This window comes from Rhincodon typus, chromosome 11 (assembly GCF_021869965.1).
Source record: "Rhincodon typus isolate 14 chromosome 11, sRhiTyp1.1, whole genome shotgun sequence".
Classification (NCBI taxonomy): Eukaryota; Metazoa; Chordata; class Chondrichthyes; order Orectolobiformes; family Rhincodontidae; genus Rhincodon; species Rhincodon typus.
The window spans coordinates 66,361,581-66,385,307 of record NC_063342.1 but is presented as its reverse complement, the minus strand read 5'-3'; the positions used below and the strand labels follow the sequence as shown (position 1 = coordinate 66,385,307).

Below are 23,727 nucleotides of genomic sequence, written 5' to 3'. Positions count from 1 at the left end.
GGTTTGCTTTAGCAGCAGGTAGTTGCCAGAGAGATGGATGGAAATAGTGACTCGGGAACAGAGTTTATAACAGGACTAAAGACAATGGTTTGTCTTCCCAATATATAGTTGGAGGAAGTTTGTGCACACCCAGTACTGGATGTTGGAAGTAATGTGACAAAATCAGAGATAGTGGAGTGGCCAGGAGGTGTTGGTAAGTGCTGTCAGCCAATCTGCAACTTTTTGGGTGAGGTTATTGAGGATCAGCATGCAGCTGAGGAATAAACGAGAGACAGAGCTAGAATTTATGGAGACAGCAAAGATAAGAATGCAGTAAGTGGTTGGGGGGGGAGGGGAAGGCTGGTGGTGGAAGGGAAGCCTTTTCAACTGATTATCTGGGTATGATTGAATGGATAAGAATGGAGTCCACTAAATTGGCAAATGACATCATGTTCAAGGCTCTCAGACAGGAAAGGGAGGCTAAAGGTGGGACTGTAGTTTGCAATGACAGACTGTGATTTTTTTCTGAGGAGGGGAGTGATTACAGCAGACTCAAAGGAAAGAGAGAAAGCATCTGAGGAGTGGGAACGTTTTATCAAAATCAGCCAACATGGGGGCCAGGAAAGCAAGTTAGATAGTTTGTTGGGAATAAGATTAGGAGGATGGGATGAGCTGAAAGAGAGGATAATGGGAGGTGGGAAAGAAAGTAGAGGGAAATACAAGTTCAGGGCTTGGGCCGAGGGAACTTTTGGGGAAGATTGGTTCTGGGGGGGCTACGAAAAGGGAGGCAAAAGCAGCTGCATGGATGACCTCAATTATTGTGACATGAAAGTCCATGAGACCCTGCACTTGCTGTTGGAAATGAGGGTAGAGGAGATGGGGAGAGGAGTTTAAGAAGATGATATATTGCAACTATAAGCTTTGGGTTATCTTCGCATTCTAGGATCTCTGAAATGGTCAGAAGTTTTGGCAGAGGAGAGCAGAACCCAAAGGACCATTATGTGGTGGAGTCAGACTTGGCAATGAATGGTTAAACCTGTTTGATTTCCATAGAGGCCCAAGTCTGTGCTCTTGAATCTAAGGGAGCACAGACGAGGCAGTACTGATGTGATATAATGGTTTTAATCAGTACAAGAATGTCAAAGGTGGAGCAGAGGGTATGGTTGAGCAGGTTCAGCTGCACAGCAAGCTCCCACAAGTGAGAATGCCATAAATGTCATTTATTTTTTTTTTACACTTTTGGTTTTGTGAGAGGCTAACACTAAATATTGTCCATGAATACCAGGGAAAACATCTCTATTATTCTTTTAAATGATACCATGGAATCTTTGCTGTCCACTTGAGATGGACACAGATGGCTCAGTGGTTAGCACTGCTGTGTCACAGTGCCAGGGACCTGGGTTTGATGCCAGCCTCGGGCGACTGTCTGTGTGGAGTTTGCACATTCTCCCCGTGTCTGCGTGGGTTTCCACTCTCATTCTGAAGATGTGCAGGTTAGGTGGATTGGCCATGCCAAATCGTCCCATCATGCCCAGGGGTGTACAGGCTAGGTGGGTTAGCCATGGGAAATGCAGGGTTTATGGGGGGGGTTTTGGTGGGTTGCTCTTTGGAGGGTCAGTGTGGACTTGATGAACTGAACGGCCTGCTTCCACACTGTACGGATTCTATCCTATAAACAGGGATTAGGAGACAGCTCCTCTGACAGTGCTGCATTTGTACTGACTGCATTGGAGAGTCAACTTGAATGGGAAAACCAGCTCTGCAGCCACAATATTCTCAAGCCTCCCAAATAAAGCGACAGACAGCACTTGCGGTAGCTACTTTTCGTTTCTAACGACAGCAACAACAAAAATGAGGCAGCAAAAGTTCCAGATGACTATATTCCGAGCTTCCCTGTTCCAACTGGCATCAGAGCTGGGAGTTTGTTTCCAGGCAGGACACATTCCAGGCACAGCTTTTTTTTTTGCAAAGACAATTCTGCTTCAGAGAGAGAGAGAAAAGAAAACAGTGGGGGAAGAGAGAAACGAGTTCAATTCTTTCAGCGTGTGGGGATTGGGTTTTGTTTTTTTTGCGAAAAGTGCAGATTGAGATTCGCTGCGGTTGGTTGGGACACATTAATAAGCAATCACCTCAGAGAGTGAGTGGGGGGGGGAAAAAAAAAGTTTTATGCAAATAGCCATCCCCATAAGGAATAAGGCAGCGATCCCGGGTCAACAGCGACACAACATGGAGGAAGTGGAGCTAGGGGGAAGAGAACCATGAGAGTGGAAGCGGCCGCTCTGGGAGGGAGCAGTGCAGGCACCGGGGCCGCTCTTTCGGGGGAATGTGCTAGGGCAGTGAGCACCGAGCGATGCCGAGGAGGAGGTCGAGCGGGGAGCTGCCGCTGCCCAATGGCTGGGAGGAAGCGCGCGATTTCGACGGCAGGGTCTTTTACATCGACCATAATACCCGGCAGACAAGCTGGATCGACCCGCGGGACAGGTAGACCGCCGCGGCTTGTGTGTGTTTTTAACCTTCTCTTAATTGGACCGCACACTCACTCACCGACCGTCCCGGAGAGTTACTGTAACTCAGAAGTGGATACTTTTAGCTTCCCTCTCCCCCTCTGACTGTAACAATGTATCGGGGGTGGCGGGCTGTAGCTCCTGCTTCCACCCCCCCCCCCGCGACAGAACCAGGCAACACCCCAGGCTGCCTGTCACTCGGCCACTCTCTCTCTCTCGAAGTTACTTTCCCAATCATTTCCACCTTTGTTTCCCCCACCAACCTCAAAAAAAAATTTTGGGATGTGGCAGCTTTTCTTTAAAAAAATTTCCTTCCCTAACTCCTACATTTTTTTCCCCTCCACACTGTACTCGAGGCAGATTCCCAATTCTTTTTGGGGGGAAAAAGTCTTTTTTTCTTTTTAAATAATATTTGAACTTGAACGAAACGAGAAGTATTTTTTACTTTGCATAATGTTGCTGGTTATCAAATTGTGTGATTTTTTTGTTCTCCCAGTGTTGGCTATTGTTAGTACTCCCCCCTCCCCTTTCCCCTCTACCCACCCAAATAGAGGAAATTCCACATCCACATCCTGCTATTTAATTTTTGTGTGTGTTTTCCCTCTCGATTTATTTTTGCTGTTCAGCCTGATGGTAATGCAGTTGGAATATTTTTTCACTTTCTTTGAGTTGGGCATATGGGTCAGTGTACATCAGGCACATTCTTAGCTTATCTGTGTCTCCATTTTTGTATCTTTAAAAAGATTAAATTCTCAGTTGCTTATTCTTAACTGTAAGGGGGAGGGGTAAAGTGGAGGTTATGTGGAGATATTCCATGACAAACAGGCTATTATGGATGTGTGGAGCTATCCTGCTATCTTTCAGACAGGATTTATTACAAAGCTGAAAAAAAACTATTTGTTTCGAGGAGCTGGAATTATGAACATGGTGTACAAATTGTTTAATGTACATTTGAATACTTTCAGCATGGCAACCCTCCAACAGACGTGTTTTCATATCAGTGTTTTATGGTGCTAGCCTGTCGGCATTTTTATAGTTCACGAGAGTAGTCTTTAAAAATTTACGTGCCTTTCCTGACCTCAGGATGTCCCAGAATGCTCCAGAACTATTGAAGTACATTTGAAGTGTAGTTCTTGTTGTCATATTTTACTTTTGACTTATTTTCTGAAAATTACTCGACTTGTCATGAATTGGTGAACTTGTTTGACATCATCTGCTTTTTTTGGTTACGTTTTCACTGCTGTTCACGAGAACTTGCTGTGTGTTTAAATTGTTTGGTACATTTTCCAACATTACAGTAAGGACTGCACTCTGACAGTGCTTCACTGGCTTTAAAGTGTTTTGAGATGTCCTGAGGTTATGAAAGCTGCTATATAAAAGCAATTTCGTGTTTTTTTCCTTTTAGACATGAAACCAAGAGTGAAGTATGGGAAAAGTTAAAATCTCAACTTTGGGAGCAAAGGGCCCCCCTTTCTCAACTCAGTGTGAAACCAGATATTTTAATCGATTGGATTTGACAGTTAAAAATGTATTTGAAAAACAGATGCATTTTTCTTTGTATTTTGGACTTCAGATTTTTCAAAGGCAAAATTGTGAATGTTTCCACTTCAGGTGTTTATAAACATATCCTTTGGTGATCACAACACCCGGTATAGGGGAATAGATTTCTCAATTCTTGAAATGACATGTTTTAAAGTGTACAGGCCATGCATAATGTAATATCAACAGATGAACATGTTGTGATATTTGACAGTTCATACTATGTACAAAGGAGCCTCGTATGACTTGGTATTTTATTGGCTCAGTCTTGAGTACTTTAAGGATTAAAAATTAAAAGGAGAACTTAAATTATTAGCATGCTTCTAATTCACTACAGAGTGATAAATAAAGACGTAGATTTGTTCTTGCACATCACAGTTACATAAATAAATCTGTCTCATATGCTCTTGGTGTGTGTGTGATATAATTAGAAATGGATTAGATTGGCATGAAAAACGTGGGCAATGTACAATATATGATACAAATAGAATTCGTGTGGTTGTGTCATTTTGTGCAGCTATAAATCCAAATGTATAAATCTGAATTGTCAAGTTATATATAACGAAAAATGTGATTAACATTTTTGAAATGTTGAATTGCAGATGGCTATTGCAAGCTATTTAAAATTATGAAAATATTTAGATTTAACTGTGAATATATGAGGCCTTGGCAGGGGATGAGAGGTTTTGATTATATGGAGATGTTGGGATTGATCTCTTTGGAGTAGTGAAGATTTAATTAAGTTGTTCAAAATTATGAAGGGTTCTGACAGAATATAAGTGAGGAGAAATTGTTCCTATTGGCAGGAGGATCTGTAATCTGAGGACAATGGTTTAAGATCATTAGCAGAGTACTGGGGTGGAAGAGGAAACCTCTTCTTTGCACACTTGAGTTGTCATGATCAGGAATGAGCAGCCTGAAAAGTGGTAACAATAGATTCAGTTTTGAAAAGGAAATGAATATGTATTTGAAAGGGAAAAGTCTTTCTTTTATAACATTTATGGGGAATGAGCAGGAAAGTGGGACTTTCAGAGTGCCTAAATCTGGGAATGGATTAAATTGCTTCCCTCTATGCTATATGACTCTGCCATATTTATAATTCATTCAAGAATACCTGTGTGACTGTAAAAGTATTAAGGCCTGTGATTTGTGAAGCCTAATTGATTATAAATTCATGGAAAATAGGTGTAGGAGTAGGCCATTCAGCTATTTGACCCTGCAGTACCATTCAATATGATCATGGCTGATCATGCAATTTCAGGATCTCCACTCCTGCTTTCTCCCCATACCCCTTGATCCCTTTAGCCGCAAGGGCCATGTCCAGCTCCCTCTTGAATATATCTAACAAACTGTCACCAACGGCTTCCTGTGGGAGAAAATTCCACAGGTTCACAACTCCGAGTGAAGAAATTCTTCCTTGTCTCAGTCTTGAATGGCTTACCCCATATTCTTAGACTGTGACCCCTAAGACCATAAGATATAGGAGCAGAAATTAGGCCATTTGGCCCATCGAGTCTGCTCCGCCATTCAATCATGGCTGATAAGTTCCTCAGCCCCATTCTCCTGCTTTTTTCCCATAACCCTTGATAATCAAGAACCTATCTATCTCAGTCTTAAATGTACTCAATGACCTGGCCTCCACAGCCTTCTGTGGCAGTGAACTCCATAGATTCACCACTCTCTGGCTGAAGAAGTTTCTCCTTATCTCTGTTCTAAAACGTCTTCCCTTTGCTCTAAGGCTGTGCCTTCGGGTCCTCGTCTCTCCTGCCAATGGAAGCATCTTCCAAACATCCACGCTGACCAGGCCATTCGGTATTCTGAAAGTTTCAATTAGATCCCCCCTCATCCTTCTAAACTCCAATGAGTATAGTCCCAGAGTCTTCAAACGTTCCTCATATGTTAAGCTTTTCATTCCTGGGGCCATTCTCGTGAACCTCCTCTGGACCCGCTCCAGGTCCAGTACATCCTTCCTGAGATATGGGCCCAAAACTGCACACGATACTCTAAATGTGGCCTGACCAGGGCCTTATAAAGCCTCAGTAGTACATCCCTGCTTTTATATTCAAGTCCTCTCAAAATAAATACCAACATTGCATTTGCCTTCCTGACTACTGACTCAACTTGCAAGTTTACCTTGAGAGAATCCTGGACTAGAACTCCCAAGTCTCTTTGCACTTCAGACTTCGGAATTTTCTCCCCATTTAGGAAGTAGTCGATGTTTTTATTCTTCTTACCAAAGTGCATGACCTCACACTTTCCCATGTTGTACTCCATCTGCCGCTTCTTTGCCCACTCTCCTAACCTGTCCAAATCCTTCTGCAGCCTCCCCACCTCCTCAATACTGTCTTTCCTTCTACCTATCTTTGTATCATATGCAAACTTAGCCAGAATGCCCACAGTTCCTTCATCTAGATCATTAATGTATAAAGTGAAAAGTTGCAGTCCTAGCACTGACCCCTGTGGAACACCACTTGTCATTGGCTGCCATCCTGAGAAAGACCCCTTTATCCCCACTCTCTGCTTTCTGTCAGACAGCCAATCTTCCGTCCATACTAGCACCTTGCCTCTAACGCCATGAGTCCTTATCTTACTCAGTAGTCTCCTGTGTGGCGCTTTATCAAAGGCCTTCTTGAATTCCAGGTAGATAACATCCATTGGCTCTCCTTGGTCTACCCTGCTTGTTACTTCCTCAAAGAATTCTCGCAGATTTGTCAGGCATGACCTCCCCTTGATGAAACCATGCTGACTTTGCCCTGTTTTACCATACACTTCCAAATATTCAGAAATCTCGTGCTTTATAATGCACTCCAAAATCTTACCCACAACCAAGGTTAGTCTAATCGGCCTGTAATTTTCCATCTTTTGCCTTATTCCCTTTTTAAACAGGGGTGTCATGTTAGCGATTTTTTTTTTCTCCCCCCCCCCCCCCCCAGTCCTGGGACCCTCCCTGACTCTAGTTGGACTTCCCCAACATTGGGAACATTCTTCCTGTATCTAGCCTGTCCAGTCCCATCAGGATTTTACATGTTACTATGAGATACCACCACCCCTCCAATTCTTCTAAATTATTATATCTGGGAGATATTCATTATCAGAAGTTGGGGATAACTCTTGGGTGAATGTTTGGAAAGGGAGTTGTCAATCTCTTGGGCTGGGAGTCCTTGAGATTTGCCTCTGAACTGCTTGATCCAGATTCGTTCTTCAAACTCAACCTTTACCCCTAGAATCAATGTAGGAGGCGTGCTGATGGAACAGGGGTGCTCTGCATGGGAACCCAGGCCACGTCCTGGAGGGGGAGGAATAGGTGGCTCAGGTATGTGGTCAGTTGGGTAAGGAATGGCCACAAATCTGTACCGGGCAGACACTGAGAATAAACTTTGGGTACAGATCGGTATGGGTGCAGTGGTTCATTTTAAGAGTGTTGACGCTGAGAAAATGCAGAAAAATATCCCTCGATTTCTACAACACTGGAGAGGTTGATTGTAGAACTCTGTCCAAATACCTCTTCTGTTTCCTGTTTTGCAATGCTCGCTGAAACAGACCACTACCCTGATATCTCCTTGCCTGGCTGGGTGCCAAAATTTGTTTGACCACGCACCTCTGAATGGCTTGAGATGTTCATATTATGCCAAAGCAATTCCGTAAATGCAAGTTTCGGAGCCAAACGTGGTGATTTTATTTGTATGTGGGTTTTTGGCTGATCAGTCTATGCTAATCATTAGTTTCTGTTCACCATGCAACTGATAAGACATCAGAGAACCCTGAGGGAGTGTGCAATATATATCACAAATACACATTCTCACAGACAGAAGATTTTAAAGTAATTTTACTATCTCCAGCCTTATATTTGGAAGATGGTGATACTTCTTGGAACAGTGAAAGAATAGTTTACAACCAGTGCCCCAATAGTTTTGCAGGATAAAAGTAATACATGGTGTACTGCTGAGCCAAAGACTATGGGAAGGTGCAGTGCTGCACTCTTGGGCTTAGTTAGTTGTCGGGGGGAGCCATTTCACTTAACCTTAGTGTTGCTCTGATAGGGAATGGGAAAATCTTGGTTATAATCATTGTTTGGTTGTCCCCTGAATGCAATTGAGTCCAAGCATGGGAATGTAAGCTGTGGCTCATTGGATGAAGTGTTCAAAGTGAGAGTAGAACTGTATGCAACACAAGTTAGCAACTTCCGGAGAGGAGAGGAGGAAACTGGCCGTGGGAAAGAATAGTCTCTGTTGTTCAGCATTAGCTTGGCCTTTCTAGTACGGAGTTCCACAGTTATCAGCTGATGCGCTCAGTTTTGTGAGCAACATGAGCTTCTTCCAGAACATGCTTTGAGTAAATGTGAAATTTTGCATAATTTTCCTTTTGAATTGCATTGAATTAAGAATCTGTTTCCAGTTTGAACCAGCGTATATTTTACTATTTATTGATGTGTTCTGCTAGCCATAGAGTATATAACAGAAAGAAGCTGCATGAAAGTTCAGCCTCCTGTGGCGTCATGATTTCTTGTCACTGTTACTGTGCCAAGTACTTTTTATAAAGGGTCACTGACTGTTGATGCAGCGATCCGATTTCTACAATGTAAACGCATTGTTCTGTGCAATTTATTATTGAACTATTTTAAAAATCTGTTTTTCAGATATGCTTCCCACTCCAGCTGGTTTATGCAATGTTGAGGCCAAGTGATGCAGATTTTTTGCACATGGGTTTTCTTTCTGTGTCATTTTGAGGGTAGCACTTGGAAGTTGAGGCAACAGACCCAAACATAGAGAAATAGGAATTTAGTGCCTGCACTCATCTTTTTTATGCATTTGGCTCTGTGCTTTTCTGAGTGCTGCTGGTACATCAAAAACAATTCCTACGCTAGCTTCTGAAAAACGTTAACTATGGCTCTGAAGATTTCTTGTACAAATGTTATACACTGTATAAGCATCAAATACTGAAGAGTGCTCACTGGCTGCTGATCAAGATGTACAGTAGCTAATGTTATGGCTGCACAGTCATTGTTTGAAATGTGCATTTAGATGCAAGACTTTGCTTCTGAACTATAGCTCACATTGACAACTTACCCGAAGTAACAGTAGTATTATTCTCCATCCAACCCTGTTTTAGAATAGGAACAATACAAGAACAGGGACAAGCCATTCAACCTTGAAGTCTGTCCCAGCCAGACTCCCTCAGGTCTGGCAAAACTTCAAGTTTGCACTTTGTGTGCAATGTGAAACTTCGAGTTTGTATGGTCAAGTGATCCACTGCAAGTAAGGAGCAAGTGCTCCTTTTTAAAAAGCACGTGATTGGCTGCAAGGTAATCAGAGACACTCCAAGGCTGTGAAAGATCTGAAATCCTTGCAACTTTCTTTTTCACATTCATCCCCTTGCACTCTCCCTCTCTGTCTCTCAATCTTTAATATATTGTGTAATAAATGTGATCTGCAAATTTGGCAGTTAGCATTCCATCTTAACAATATGTTTGCTCTCAATGTGAGTTATTGAAGAAACAGTTATCTCCCCACAATATATTGTAGACTTGTTTACTTTCTCTAGTTTTCATTTATGCGTAATTGAAGAGAGTATTTTTCATCCTGTTTTGATGTACAATTCTTGGTTTCTGTTGCCGTTTTTGACTGATCTTTGCCACGTTCACGCTCCTGTTATACTTCAGGCTTTCCACCAAACTTTCCAGCCTTCATTGATTTCTTCTCTATTGCTGATTTTAAAGTTTTTGTTTCTCATTCTTGCCTTCTCTCTTTTGCTGTCAAATACTAGCAATAACACTGTGGAGGAGGATTTCCTGCTGTGTTTTCGTGATAGTTTTTTCAGACCAAAGGAACCAACTAGACTGCAGCTATCCTAGTCTGCATATTGTGCAATGAGAAAGGATTAATGAGTAGTTTTGTTGTGAGGTCCATTGCGGAAGAGGGACCATAAATGATGGAGAGTGAAGAAGTTGAATCCAAAACTCGGATCCTGAATGTAAATGAAGGGAACTAGGAGTGCATGAGCTGCAAGTTGGCAATGATGGATTGGGGAACCTTACTAAAAGGGTTAGCAGTGGATAAGCAATGGCTAATATTTAAAGAACATGCACATGGATTAAAACAATCATTCCTTCCTATCTGGCACAAAAATAAAACAGGAAAGGTGGCTCAACATTAGCTTACAAAAGAAAATTAGGCACAGTATTAGATCAAAACGGAGACATGTAAAATTGCCTGAAAAAGCAACAAATCTGAGATTTGGGAGCAGTTTAGAATTCAGCAAAAGAGAACAAAAATATTGATCAAGAGGAAGAAAATAAAAAAAACAAGTAAACTTGTAAGGAACATAAAAACTGACTGTAAAAGCTTCTATAAATATGCGAAGAGGAAAAGATTAATGAAGGCAAACGTAGGTCCCTTACAGTCATAAGTAGGGGATATTATAATTGGGAACAAAGAAATGGGAGAAGAATTAAACACCGATTTGGTCTGTCATAATAAAAAAGGACACATAATTTCCTAGAAATGTTAGGGAGCCAAAGATTAACTGAGAGAGAAGAACAGAAGAAAAATCTGTATTGGTTTAAAAAAAAAAGATAGTGCTAGAGAAATTAATGGATTGAATGCTGGTGAATCTGCAGGGTTTGATAACCTACATCCCAGAGTACGAAAGGAAGTGGCCCTGGAAATATTAGATATTTTGGTAATCATCTTCCAAAATTTTAAAGACTCTGGAGTCATTCCTACAGATTGGAGGGTGGCAAATATAAGGCCTCTTCTTAAAAAAAAAAGGGAGGAGAATTACAGATGGATTAGCCTAACATTATTAGTGGGAGAAAAGCTTGAGTTCTTTGTAAAAGATGTGATAACAGAACAGTTAGAAAGCATTAATGGAACAAGGCAAAGTTGGCATGGTTTTAAGAAGTGGGAATCATGCTTAACTAATCTTCTGGTGATTTTTGGGGATGTAAATAGTGAAATAGATAAGGGGAACCCAAGGGGATACTTGAATTTCAGAATGCTTTTGATAATATGAGATTAGTGGGCAAAATTGAAGCATGTGGGATTGAGGGTCAGATACTGACATGGACTGAGAATTGGTTGACAGGCAAGAAACAGAGAGTGGGAATAAATGGGTCTTTTTGTGGGCAGCAAGTGGTGGCGATCTCACTTGCTCTTGCCCCCCACCCCCCGTGCTCTCTCTCTTGTCTCCTGTCTGTCTGTCTGTCTGTCTGTCTCTGTCTCGCTCGCTCTCTGTCTCTGTCTGGTTCCCACTCCCCACCCCAACTACCTCACCCTCGCATCTCCAACCGTGTCTGGTATTGGTAAACATTTAAGTAACTAATTCTGAGTCAGTAAGTAGTTCTAGTTCTGTGCATTAATGTGTTCCTGCTTTTGGAGTGTTCTGTTTAGTAAATATCATCAAAGCTTTTTTCAGATCTTTTACTGAAAACTGCATACATTGTTCAAAATCTGATTTGAATGATGTTGATTGGATTATTTAACGTTGTTGTCTTAATAGCTGGAATGAGGGATTTAAATAAACCACCTTACAAACTGAATGCCCTTATCATGCAGGTCCTTTGCCTACTGTATTGTCCTTTACAGTTGTTGGTGACCGGCACTGGAGTGACTGTGCTCCATACCTACTGCTGCATGCTGCACCAGATACTGCATTTGGGACTGAGCACTGTGGCTCTTTTGTGCTGGCCTGTGGATGTATCTCCTCTTGACGTTTGTGGATGTTTATTGGTTAATCCTAAGCCTTCACGCAAACATGTATAGAGGATCTCCTACGTCAGCCATTCACCAGACTCCCACATCTGGAGATATCAGTCTTTCTGAAACTCGGCATTTGGCGTCAGCCAAACACAGAGAGCAGTGTTTACTAGATTGTGTCCATTGATGTCATTTGACAAGAGTACAGTACTGGTGGGGAAAATTGACAGGAAGACTCCCTGGCCTAGAGGTTTGGGTGGCCATGTTTTCTTGGGGGGCGGTGGGGGGCGTCCATGAGGCCTGAGCTTATCAATGTGAGCGCTCAAACCTCCATTGCGTTGAACTAGCAAGCTGTACATATTAAGGCCTATGAATAAGGTGTTCAGCGCTCAAAAATCATTATCGAGAGGTCTTCTAATCCTCCAAGAAACATATCCTTATTGTGAGCCAAAAGCAGTGGTTTGCTGATTTGAAATATGGGGCCTGGTGCTTGTTAGAGGCTCCAATGCAAGATTGATTTTGTTGTGAGGGTGCTGACGACATTCCGAAAAGAGACGTGTTCCGTGGAGGATTCAGTGCAAGCCACAACCAGCTAGGTCAGTTTAGAACCTGTACTTGGCTGAATGACAAACCAGGGTAGGGGTTGTGGGAGTGTTAGGCAGAATGGGTTTGTACTTGAGTCAGGGATTGCCAGGCTGTTGCCCCGTCCAAAAAAAGCATTTGTGAGCGTTGCGACCAAAGGCCGAGTGAAATATATCAGAAGTGCCCAAGGGCTGAAGTCAATGTGTGTGCTGCGCTCCAAGATTGTATTTCTGTTTGGGGTCTTGGGATGCGTGGAGGGAACTCCTGTATCCAATCTAAATGGAATGCTAGTGAAGTTGCAGAATTTCAGAGCAGTCTTTCTGGGAGCTGTAAACGTGCAATAGTTAATTGCTTCCAACCTGAGAGGGAAGGAGGTATTGTAATCAGTGTCGTCTGAGTGTCTGTGAATGCAGTCACTTGAAAGCGCTGTCCCGGATTTCAATCAAAGTTCCAGCATGGTTTCAAGGAGCCAGTATCTCAGACAAGCTTGTTATTGGAAAGTGTCCAGCTATGGCATCGTGCAATATAGTAACTCTCTTAACTGGTGTTTTTGAAAGATTGTTCCTGCGATTTAATAAAGTTTTTGGATAGAGACTCATTTTCTTGTTCCCAGGCTGGTGGTCTCAAATCAGTTTCCTCATTAAAACAAACCATTGGGATAATTTGAAGATATGAAGCAGTTTTATCTGCATTTGTGTGGCACCTTTACATTACCTTGGAGCATCCCAAAGCACTGTACCATCAATTTGCTTCTCTTGTATAGTGACTGTTGCCATGTGGAAAATAGAAAAACCAATTTGTGCACAGTAAGCTCCCACAAACAATTTAACGATGACCAACCTTCAGTGACTGTTCCACCATGACATCCAGGTCTCGTTGCACCTCACCTTTTCCTAAACCGCCATCATTCAGATAATAATCTGCCTTCCTGAAGGCATTGGAAATGCGGGAGGTCGCTTAATTCAGCTGAACAATTTGCATTGCCCTTCCATTGTCCACCAGCACACATTATGGGCTCTCTGAATGGAATTTCCAATTTGCAGGTGATGTTATTCCAAGGGGAGCGGTAAAGAATTATTGTCGAAACTGGCGAATGGCTTTTCAAAATGGATCCTCAAACAGCAGTTTCCCTCTGAAACTGTCATCCCATAATCCCTTCTGGTTTAGAAATCGACTCCCAACTGTCTCACGACCACGTAGTTTTGAATAAGATGCATCTTCTTTCTGAAATGCCAGTTGTTTTTCTTATCCATGGGAACCTCTTCAAGTTATGAATGATCAGGTTTAATAGAAGCAGCTGATCCAGAAGAACTCGGTTGACCTGTGTTCAACCATTATAACAGAAAAACCTTCTAGCATCTTCTCAATCCTCCTGCTGATTGGACTGAGCAGTTTTATGCAGAAAATGTTGAAAGATATCTTTGTAAGTGGTTAATGCTGAATTGTTGTTTGGGGGGGAAAACAGTCCAGAAAAGTGGAATTGATGTTTTGAAGATCCCTCAAGGTAATGTCAGTTTGACTGAAGTCTTTTTACAATAAACAGAAACTTAGAGAGTGTGTGGGATCTGGTCTTTGGAGTTGGTTCTTGCAGTTTACGGGTGTGGGGAGAGGTAGTTGGGACTCATGAGTGGGGTCACGAACTCCAAGGTATCAATGCCCGATTGTAGAGCTCTTAGTTATAACAACTACCTTCCCAATGTGACAAACAGGCCGCCATGTCTTACACGCCCTCCACCTCATCCTCCTCTCACAGGTCTCACTGAGGGCCCTCAGCAATTTTCAAACCTTGAGATAGGATCTCAAAGGGAAAAAATTTGGGAAGCACTGCCTCTTCCTTTGTAATGCTCCTGTTGAGGCTCAAACATTTCTTCAAATGTCCATTGGATTACATAAAGAAAGGTTAGATGTTTCCTTGTTTACATTATGCGTTTCACATTGAGATGTATCTGCTCGGATAAGCCACCGTTTGGATTTAGATGAATGACTATTAGGAGCTGACTGTGGCTCAGTGGTAGAAGTTTCACCCTCTATACCCAATGGTAGTGAATTCAAGATCCATTCCAGGGAATTGAATGTAAAATACAGGACGACATGTCAGTATTCAACAGTATTTGGCTGTCAAAGGTGCTATTCTTTCAAGTGAGATGTTAAAACAAGGCCCTGTCTGTGCTAATGGGTCAATGTAAACGATTCCCTCCCTGAAGAACAGAGGGGGCTCTTGCTGGCTGCATTTGTTACATTGTAGCAGTGACGGCAATACCTTGGATGCACTTGCTGGTCTACGAGCAGCTTAGGTTGTCCTGACGTTGTGCAGTTTGCTGGGTAACTGTGTAGATCATTCTACACATGCAGATTGCTGTTTGTCAGGCAGGAAAAGAGAAACTGATCCATTGAACTTGTCCAATATCTGTGTCTACAGCAACATGACTAGCATCTCCTACCTCCTATAGTTTTTGTAATCTCCTGGGAAAGGCAAGAACACAGACAAATCAATCCCTAACACTGAGTACATCTCTTCGCCCTTGGAACAACCTGAGATTAAACCAACTTGTCAACTTCACCTTTGCTTGGTCCATCTTATACATCACCACTGATGGCTGTGCCTTCACTTGTCTAAGTCCCACCTTTGGAATGCCTCTATACACCTTTCCACCTCACAAACTCACTTTCCACCTTTGAAAACAAACCTCCCATTTTCTCGAAGCCTTTAATTGCCTGACCTAATGTGTCCTGCTATGTTTTATTATGCTGCTGAGAGGAACTTTGGGGGAATGTTGCCATATGTTAAAGATGGTATAGAAACAGGCATTGTTATTAAATCAAAATCTTTAAAGCGTTAGATCACCCTAGGAAAAAATTGAGTATTACAAATTATTTCGTCATTTATTTTTGAGGTACATTCAATGCATAAAATGAGCAAATTTCTTTGTTCTGTTGCCCACTGCCAGTTTTTAGAAAAAAATCTAAAGTCTGGCTGTTGTTGAAACCTACTTTAGGCTTTGGGGACATCTGTATTTATTGGTCAGTACAAAGTCTCACGTATTTCTGCATTCCTAGGACTTGCAGATTGTCTGTAACCTAACTGGATGGTGAAACAGATTGCCTTGCTATTCTAATTGGAGTTAGCACTATGTTGGTATCTACCTTTAGTGTGTCACTCAAAAGGTGTTTTTTTTTAAATGTGATAAAAGTTGGTGTTGTAGACTTTTTGTCGAGTTGAAGACCTGGCTTTCGGGTTGACGATGTTGCAAAATCGACCGTTTCTTTTTGCAGTTCAAAACCAATAACTGCGTTAAAGACATGGTCCTTGTTCTAGCTGATGATTTTAATGTTTTATTTACGTATGTAATTGTACACTTGCAGCACATAAATGATAGTTTGGAGCTGCCAAATTTCCCTGTGGTTCAGCTGTGTAGTGTCTTTTGAGACCATCTAAGTTGGTGATAGAATAGTGTTAACTTTGTCCCGTATGCTACAGCGTAATCAGATTTGAATGGGGCATCAAGGTACATGTTGGGCCTGTCCTAAATCTATCTATGGATGTGTATCTAATTCAACGTGATATTGTACATTGTCTTGTTGGGTATATACCGATTTTTTTTTTTTTTCTTTTTTTTTAAAGACGAGGGCCTGCTTTTAGAAAGTCCTTCACAGTCAATGCCATACAATTTGAAATGGGGACAACAGTTGGCATCTAGCAGAATGAACAGCCAACCAAGACATAGCCAGCTCCCAGGAACAGCATTATGCCAACGACCAGATAGCCTGTTTTCTTGGAGCTTGCTTGCAGGATTAATGTTGGCCAGACCAAATGTGCTGATGATGGGTTGTTTGAGATTGAAGGAAGGTGGGGCGAAGAAGCTGTCGTGTGTGCTTTTCCTCATGTACTTTGCTTCATTCTGTCAATTGATCTCACTGACTTGTCACTCCATCATATTCAACTCCAAGTCACCTTTTTTCTCTGGACCTGGCTGCTTGAAACATCTGACCTCCCTTGACCTTTCCTTCAGCTCATCTGTGTGCATGGGTGTTGTCCCTGCGCGTTTAATCTGAGCTGGCTGGTTCATGCAAGAAAACCACTGGGCCAAGTTGGACAATGGGTAATTAGCGCTCTGTTGTGATCCATTTCTGTCTATCATGCTGCAAATACCTGAATCCCAGTCCCAGGAGAGTGCCTATTTTCATATCCTTGTTTCTGTTGAACGCCAGCTCTTTCAAATACTGCAGCTTTTCTGAATGAGGCTGTTTAGTTTCTGCCGTGAATGCCAGGTTGTGGGAAATCACAAGCCCTGGTCATATGTTTGCAGGGAGCTGAATCAAGACTGTTCATATTAATTTCACAGCCATCAGACAGTAGCCTAGTGTCCCTGCTGTCTGGGCTGGATTTCCATTTAGTGCCACATCATTAAAGCAGCACTTGATGGAACTATCAGTAACAAATTAACTTAACCAAAGAGTTTTGTGAAAACTTTTGGGGATGCATGTTGCTGTAATGCATCTCAGAATCTGGAAGAACTTTTCTACTCTTAGCGAAAGTAAATGAAACTGATGTGCATTTCAAGATGCAATGTGAAAATTACAATTGCTGGGAATCTGAACTAAAAACAGGAAGTGCAGACTAGTCCACCTCTGCAGATAGAAAAGGCAAATTGTAACATTCTTGGTCCTGTTCTGCTCGAACCTCATAATCTCTTCTCTCTTTCCATTCTTGCTGTTATATATTTCTGACGTTTTCTGTATTTGTTGCAGATTTTATGTACGTAATGAATAAAAATGTTCTAGCAGAAATAAAGGATTGTGACATATAAATAAAAGAATCATGAATGAATCATGCAGTTGTCTGAAAACTACTTGTTCATTAGCAAGGGATATTGTACCAACTGAGTGTGGGATGACACTGCAGTGGTTAAGCAACATCTCTTGCTTCTAAGTGTTAACTAAGGCTCAGTGATAGCATTCTTGCCAATGATGTGGAAGGATGCAGATTGCAAATGTACCGCACAGGTTTGAGCACCTAAGCTAGCCTGGCAGTTCAGAGCTGTACTACGTCTGCACTCTTGGGTGCTGTCTATCAGATTAGATGCTAAACCAAGGCCCCTCTTGCTGTCTGAAGTGGATGTAGAAGATCCAATGGGCACTATTTTGAAGAGGTTCTCCTTTTAGAGCTCATGTTTGGGCCAACATTTACCTCTCCAACAATATCTGGTCATATTTCCCGTTCTTGTCCGTCAGAATTTGCTGTGCCCTAATTGGCTTGGCTTGTCATATTCCCTCAGTAACACAAGTGGTTGCACTTCAGAAACACGGCAACCGCTTTGAGAGACCCTGAGTTCGTGAACATTCAAGTTTACTGAGTGCGCAGGTAACATTTTGCACAATGGCAAGGGCTACTCTCGCTTGCGAAATGAGCAGGCTGAGCAACAGCCACATTTTGAGGAGGCAATGAGTGAATGGAGTGGGTCTGCACTCAGCACGGCTGGAGGGTTTTCTAGAGAATCGATCTGTAGACCGGAGAGGGAAGGGGAGCAATGGGATGAGCGCAGGTGGTGAAATCCAACCTGGGATGGCAATGGATAAAGTAAGCTGAAATCTCCCTTCAGGAGCTGGGTAAGTGTTGGGGTATGATTGATCAGATTTGACTATATTTCAGTTTGTTTTGTGTGTCTTCAGTTCTTGCACACCTGCCTTACACTACATGTTACATTTCTCAACCATTTTGATTGCACAAGTGATGCCTGCCCTTGATGGGAATGCTGTTGACTTCGCAACTGGCTCGATAGTATTTTGCTTCCACATTGCTTTGGGCAAACTTATAGTCACCCAGTAAGAATGTGGTCAAATCTGATTTTATCTGCTGTCCACACATTTGCACTATGATTTATATTTAAGTTACTTGCCAAGACTGTGGTTGTTATTCTACAACATGTGCGTCACAGGAGCATTACCTTAGACAACTGCTTATTGTATGGATGTGGTTAGTTTTGCTGTGGTGTTTAATGATTCACCTCTACAAGTTTCACCTGAAGCAGTTGCATGTCAGAGTTTCAGAGTCATCAAAGATTTTCCAGCAATTTCTTACTTGTGAAGACTGATTCTAACTGTGCTTCAATTTGGAGCCTTAACTTTTTGAGATCAGTGTCAACAAACCTTTAGTCCTGTTGAGTAGAGAAACCAATGTTTGTTTACTCACTATGTTTGGATACATTACTATATCAGGCATAACTTTAAAAAAACTTGGAATCTGAACTAAAGAAATGCATGAAATTCTGATCTGTCAAATCTCTCTCTTTAAAACTTTAATCAGCTGGCTTCCTACCATTTTGTTGTGTGGTGGAGCCTAGTTCATTTTGTTTTGCTGGTGGAGAGATGAAGTGGTAAAATGTGCAGAAAGTGGACAAGACAGCCTGAAAGACAAAACAATAAAAGTTACTGGGACAGCCCATGAGACACAGAGAAAAGATTACAGGAAGTTAAATACAATGGTTGTTTTATCAATCCAAACAAATTTCTATCGACTCTGGAATGTCTCCTGCAGGTTGGAAGATAGCAAGATGAACCATACTATTTAAGAAAGCAGAGTGAGAGAAAATAAGGAACTAGAAACCTGTTAGCCAGACATGATCAACAGTAAGGAAGATGCTAAAATCAATTAATCAAGCAGGTGATAATGGGATAGTTGGAAAATAGTTGGAGGATTGGGTAGAGTGAACATGGATTTGATAAAGGGAAATTCTGTTTTGACAAATCTGTTGTGAGTTTATGAGGATGTTTCTTGGAGCATGGATAAAGGAGAATATTCTGAATATTTGGAAAGCTTTTGCTAACATCCTGCATGTGAGGCTAGTAAGCAAAGGTAGAGCATGCTTGGAATGAGGGGTTAACATACTAACATGACTTGACAATTGGTCAATGGATAGAAAAAAAGAAGGAATAAATTCTCAGGCTGACAGTCTGTGACTGGTGGTATATCACAAGGATCTGTGCTTGACATCCCAGCTATTTACAGTCTACATCAATTATATGGATGTGGGAACCAAATGTAGCATTTCCAAGTATGCTGATGACACAAAACTAGGCAGGAAAGTGAGTTATGGGAGGATGCAGAGAGGCTTCAAAGGGTTTTAGATAGGCTAGGCAAGTCGACAAGAGTATGGCAGGTGGAATTTACTGTGTAGAAAGATGTGAATTTATTCGCTTCGGGAAGAAAAAACAGAAATGCAAAATATTTCTTCAATGGTGAGAGTTTGAAAGTGATGATGTCCAAAGGGACCTGGGTGTCCTTGTTCATGAATTATTGAAAATTAACCTGGAGGTGAAGCAATCATTTCGGAAGGTAATGGTGTACTGGCCTTTATGACAAGATTTCAGTACGTGAGTAAAGAAGTCTCACTACAGTTGTATAGAGCCTTGTTAAGGCAGTATGATGGATGGAACATGGTATCGAGACTTTCTAACCAACCAAAGCGGTCACTGAGAGGGAGAGAAACAGGAAGACAGGACACTGCCCGAGTGAACAATCTACTGCTATTTCTACCAGCTGACCGCCAATATCAGCACAATCAGAACTGGACACAGTACTCCAGAAGAAGCCTTGAAATTTGCGTCACAAGTAGACAGAGTGGTTAAGAAGGCGTTTAGCGTGCCTCAAAGTTCAGACCTTTTTGAGTATAGGAGTTAGAATGTCATGTTGAGATTTGTACAGGATATTGGTGAGGCCTCTCACCACCCTGTCATGGGAAGGATATTATTAAGCTGGAGAGGGTTCGGGAAAGATTACTAGGATGTCGCTGGGAATGGCGGGTTTGAGTTATAAAAATAGGCTGGATTTTTCACTGGAGCATAGGAGGTTGAGGGGTGACCTTTACAGGGCTATAGAATGGCAGGGGTCTTTTCCCTAAGGTGCGGGGGGGGGGGGGGGGGGGGGGGGTCCGGGGGGGGGCGTGGGTGGGGGGGGGGGGGGGGGGGTTTTCAAACCTAGGGGGCACATGTTTAAGGTGAGACGAGAAAGATTTTTAAAAAGGGACATGCGGGGCAACTTTTTTTTTACAGAGAATGATTCATGTGTCGAATGAACTGCCAGAAGAAGTGTTGAATGTAGGAACAGTTACAATGTTTAAGAGACATTTAGATAAGTAAATGAATAGGAAAAGTGTGGAGGCATATCGGCCAAATGCTGGCAAGTGGGACTAGTTTAGTCTGGGAACATACTCAGGATGGGCTACTTGGATCAAAGGGTCTGCTTGTATGCCGTATGACTCTATAACCACCACTGTGCTAACGGAAGCATCATTATAGATTTGAAACCTTCACTTGGTGCCCAGCATGTGTTCGTTTCTTGAAGCCACGTCTGTATGAACAAAATCACCCTGCAACTGAGGTCTAATGTCTGATGGTCAGATTGTTATGTTTGTTCATAACTTTTATTTAGGCTTAGGAGAAACAAGTGGTGGCTGTTAGTTGTCTGGGTGCAGGCTGGACCAGTTTTAGAGAGAGTGGGCACCGCGGGGTTTACAGTGCTTCATCTCCCCTTCCAACTCTGTTTGATTTAACCCTTTCCTATTCTCCCACCACTCCCTCTCACCTTTTGATGCTTTGCTTACCGTTAATGGGATCGACACATAAATTATTCAGTTGGAGACTGCGGGTGATTTTTTTTTTTGGCGGTTAACAGGTTGAAATAATAAGCCTAGGGTGATTGGGGGAGGTAAGGTATAAAGGTAGGCAGGGCCTTGAAGGGACGCTTGTATTAGTAGTAGTGTCCCTGCCTCTGAGCCAGGCGGTCTGGGTTCATGTCCCATCTGCTCCAGAAATGTATAGTGACATCTCTGAGCAGGTTGAGTGGAACAAAAAAAAATCCATATATAATAGGGAGCACATGAAACACAGGATATGGAACAAAAGGTGTAAGTTTGAGGAAGTCTCTCTGCAAAAGAAGAGATATATGTCTTGATTTCAATCTCTTCCCAACTGGCTTGGAATCTATTAACATGCAATTGTTCAGTTATTATTACTGAACTTTCACATGAATATGTATTTGACAATCTCTTGTGGTTGAAGTAGTTTTTGTCTTCACATGAATGCAGCTGAGATCATGAGACTCTGAACCAAACCAGGCTCATACTTGGTGATGTAACTGTCTGGGGAGTAATACGGGTTTCAAGTCAGTTTTACATTGCTGCTACAAAACCACAGTGGCATCCGTGCCTATCTCTTCAGAGGGGAAGGTACTTCAGGAATGCCTACGCATTATGGAACAGCATGTTTAGATGCTCCACAATGTAAAGAGCCAGGGACGTTAGTAATGTGTGAGCAGACATGGTCTGAAAAATGTTTTGCAATCCTCTCCCATTGCAAATGGGGTTCAAGGGATATGGAGGCATTGGTGTTCACCTAAGGATTATGAGTGGGACTTAATCTCTCACTAAAGGCCATCTCTTCAACTTGGCTAATGTTGAGTCCTGTTCAGCCCTGGTGAAAGTTTTCACTGTCCAGACTGAGTAGCAGAGCTAGTGTGCTTGGCCCGTTTCAGTGATGAACATGTGACAACAGTCGCCCAGTGTTATGCTGCTGAACTCCCCCACCCCAGCTACCTTCCCAGAATCCTCCTGTATCCCAAACCGGGTCAGTGTGAGTCTGTTGGCCACGTACTAACAATTGAGTACAGAATTCACTGCGACACGAGGTTAAAAGCAGATAATGCTGGAAACGCTCATCGGGTCAAGCATCCTCCCTGCCGAGGGTAAGGTCCTTGACCTGAAACCTTAACTGCATTTGTCTCTCCACAGATGCTTCCTGAGCTGTTTGGTGTTTCCTGTACCTTCTGCTTATATTTCAGACTTCCAGCATTTGTACCACATAGAGATAGTTGTATTGCATGGTATGAGAGTGCTTTAGAACTCGTCACAGTCATTTTTTAAATATGAGATTTGTGGCTGACCCAATTGCATTGGGATGTAAGAGAGTATAAAGCAGATGTTGACAAATTGCCAGCTTGGTTTGCCTCCCTTGCCATTTTGATTTGCAATGATTTAGTCTGATCTCAGTTTAACAGCTCATCTGAAAGACGGTGCCTCTGACAGCACAATACTCCTTGCGCACTTTAAGTTATCTCCTGTCTGCTTTCGTTACATAAATTTATGAATAAAGTGTATTCTTTGGCAAGCTTAAGATTGGCTCTTTGCCAAAATTAACTTGCATTAAACCGGAAACAGAGTGAAGAGTGTTACATCCATTCCTGCATTACAACAGTTACTACACTTCATCAGGTATAAAGCACTTTTGTGCATTCCAAGGGAGTGAAAGGTGTCGGGAGCAAAGGGTGCCACATAAATGCAACACTCCATTGCTTGCTTTCACTTTGTGTGAAACTCTGCATACTGTGGATTGTGGCATTGAGGTTGGCTTGGCATGTGAGAACCCTATTTTGTAGCCCAGAAAGATATGCCTTTACATAGATTTGGTGTCTCCCAGGCCCCTTCAGCCATGATGTGACCTCAAAAACTTATTAGTCAGCCTCCATTTAACAAGTGGATGTTTCCTTTTTGACTGTGTGCAAGGTATCAAGCCAGCATTGCAGGCTGTATTGTGAAAGTGTGCAGGGGTTTAAGAGATGCCCACATGGTCAATAACAAAGGGGGCAACACCCATACCCATGCCACATTTGCATTCTTTGTATATATCAACCCCTGTTTGTGGATTTTTCTAAGGCAAAGGTTGGCATGTGTGCCAATATGTAATGTACCATGGGGGTTTAACCTGCCTTATTTTGATTTACATTAGATTAAAGCCTCTGCTTAAAAAGCAGATTTTGGAATTGAGCTAACATTCAAAGAGATGTTTCAGTGCACATTGTGTGGGTCATGAACTGTACTTATTGTTGCAAACTGGAATTCTGTAATTGTTGTAGTAAAATCAGCATTGTTAAGTGCGGCGACATCCACTTCCTGAGGGACCTTGCTCACTGACCTTGTTTTAATGCTGAACTTCATTTGTGCATCACAGGAAAGACATAAAAGCTACTGTGAATATTGGAAGCAAATGTTGCTTTGGTTCTTGGTGTGATCCTCCCCAGCAGCCGTCAGGAGACAGGTCCACAGTATGAATTAAAGTTTGGGTTTACATCTGTCGCTTTCAGTTTTGTGGTATTGTTGTAAAATAAACCCAAAATATGGATAGGTTGCATACCTATTTTGCCACAGCATTACTTAAGTAATAATTTAGTCCACTGATGGTTTTTTTAACTCTAGTAAGATGTATAATGTTCCTACTGTTGTGGTCTTGACTGTGTGAAGGTGGAAAATGGAAATAAGTTACTGGCCTCTTTTACATCTCTTCACCGCACCCCGCCCCCCCCCCCACCCCCCCCCTCCCCCTTACTAGAGCTAAAAAAACCATCAGTGGACTAAATTATTACTCAAGTAATGCTGTGG

At 42.2% G+C, this 23,727-nt stretch overlaps 2 protein-coding genes and 1 long non-coding RNA gene across 7 annotated transcripts in view; 2 read left to right on the top strand and 1 right to left on the bottom strand.

The window, feature by feature from the left end:
• The window catches only part of shroom2a (shroom family member 2a), a 305,723-nt gene that overhangs the window by 255,169 nt on the left and 26,827 nt on the right, over nt 1-23,727 (top strand). The window lies entirely within an intron of this gene.
• Nucleotides 1,842-2,645, bottom strand: LOC125484358. Its single transcript, XR_007263164.1, has 2 exons — nt 2,524-2,645; nt 1,842-1,956 (listed from the first exon to the last, which is right to left on the bottom strand). It is a non-coding gene; the product is annotated as an uncharacterized LOC125484358 (long non-coding RNA).
• Nucleotides 1,951-17,126, top strand: LOC109915349. Its single transcript, XM_048602593.1, has 2 exons — nt 1,951-2,460; nt 15,921-17,126. The coding sequence occupies exons 1-2, from the start codon at nt 2,238-2,240 to the stop codon at nt 16,349-16,351; spliced, it is 654 nt and encodes a 217-aa protein (XP_048458550.1). The 5' UTR covers nt 1,951-2,237; the 3' UTR covers nt 16,352-17,126.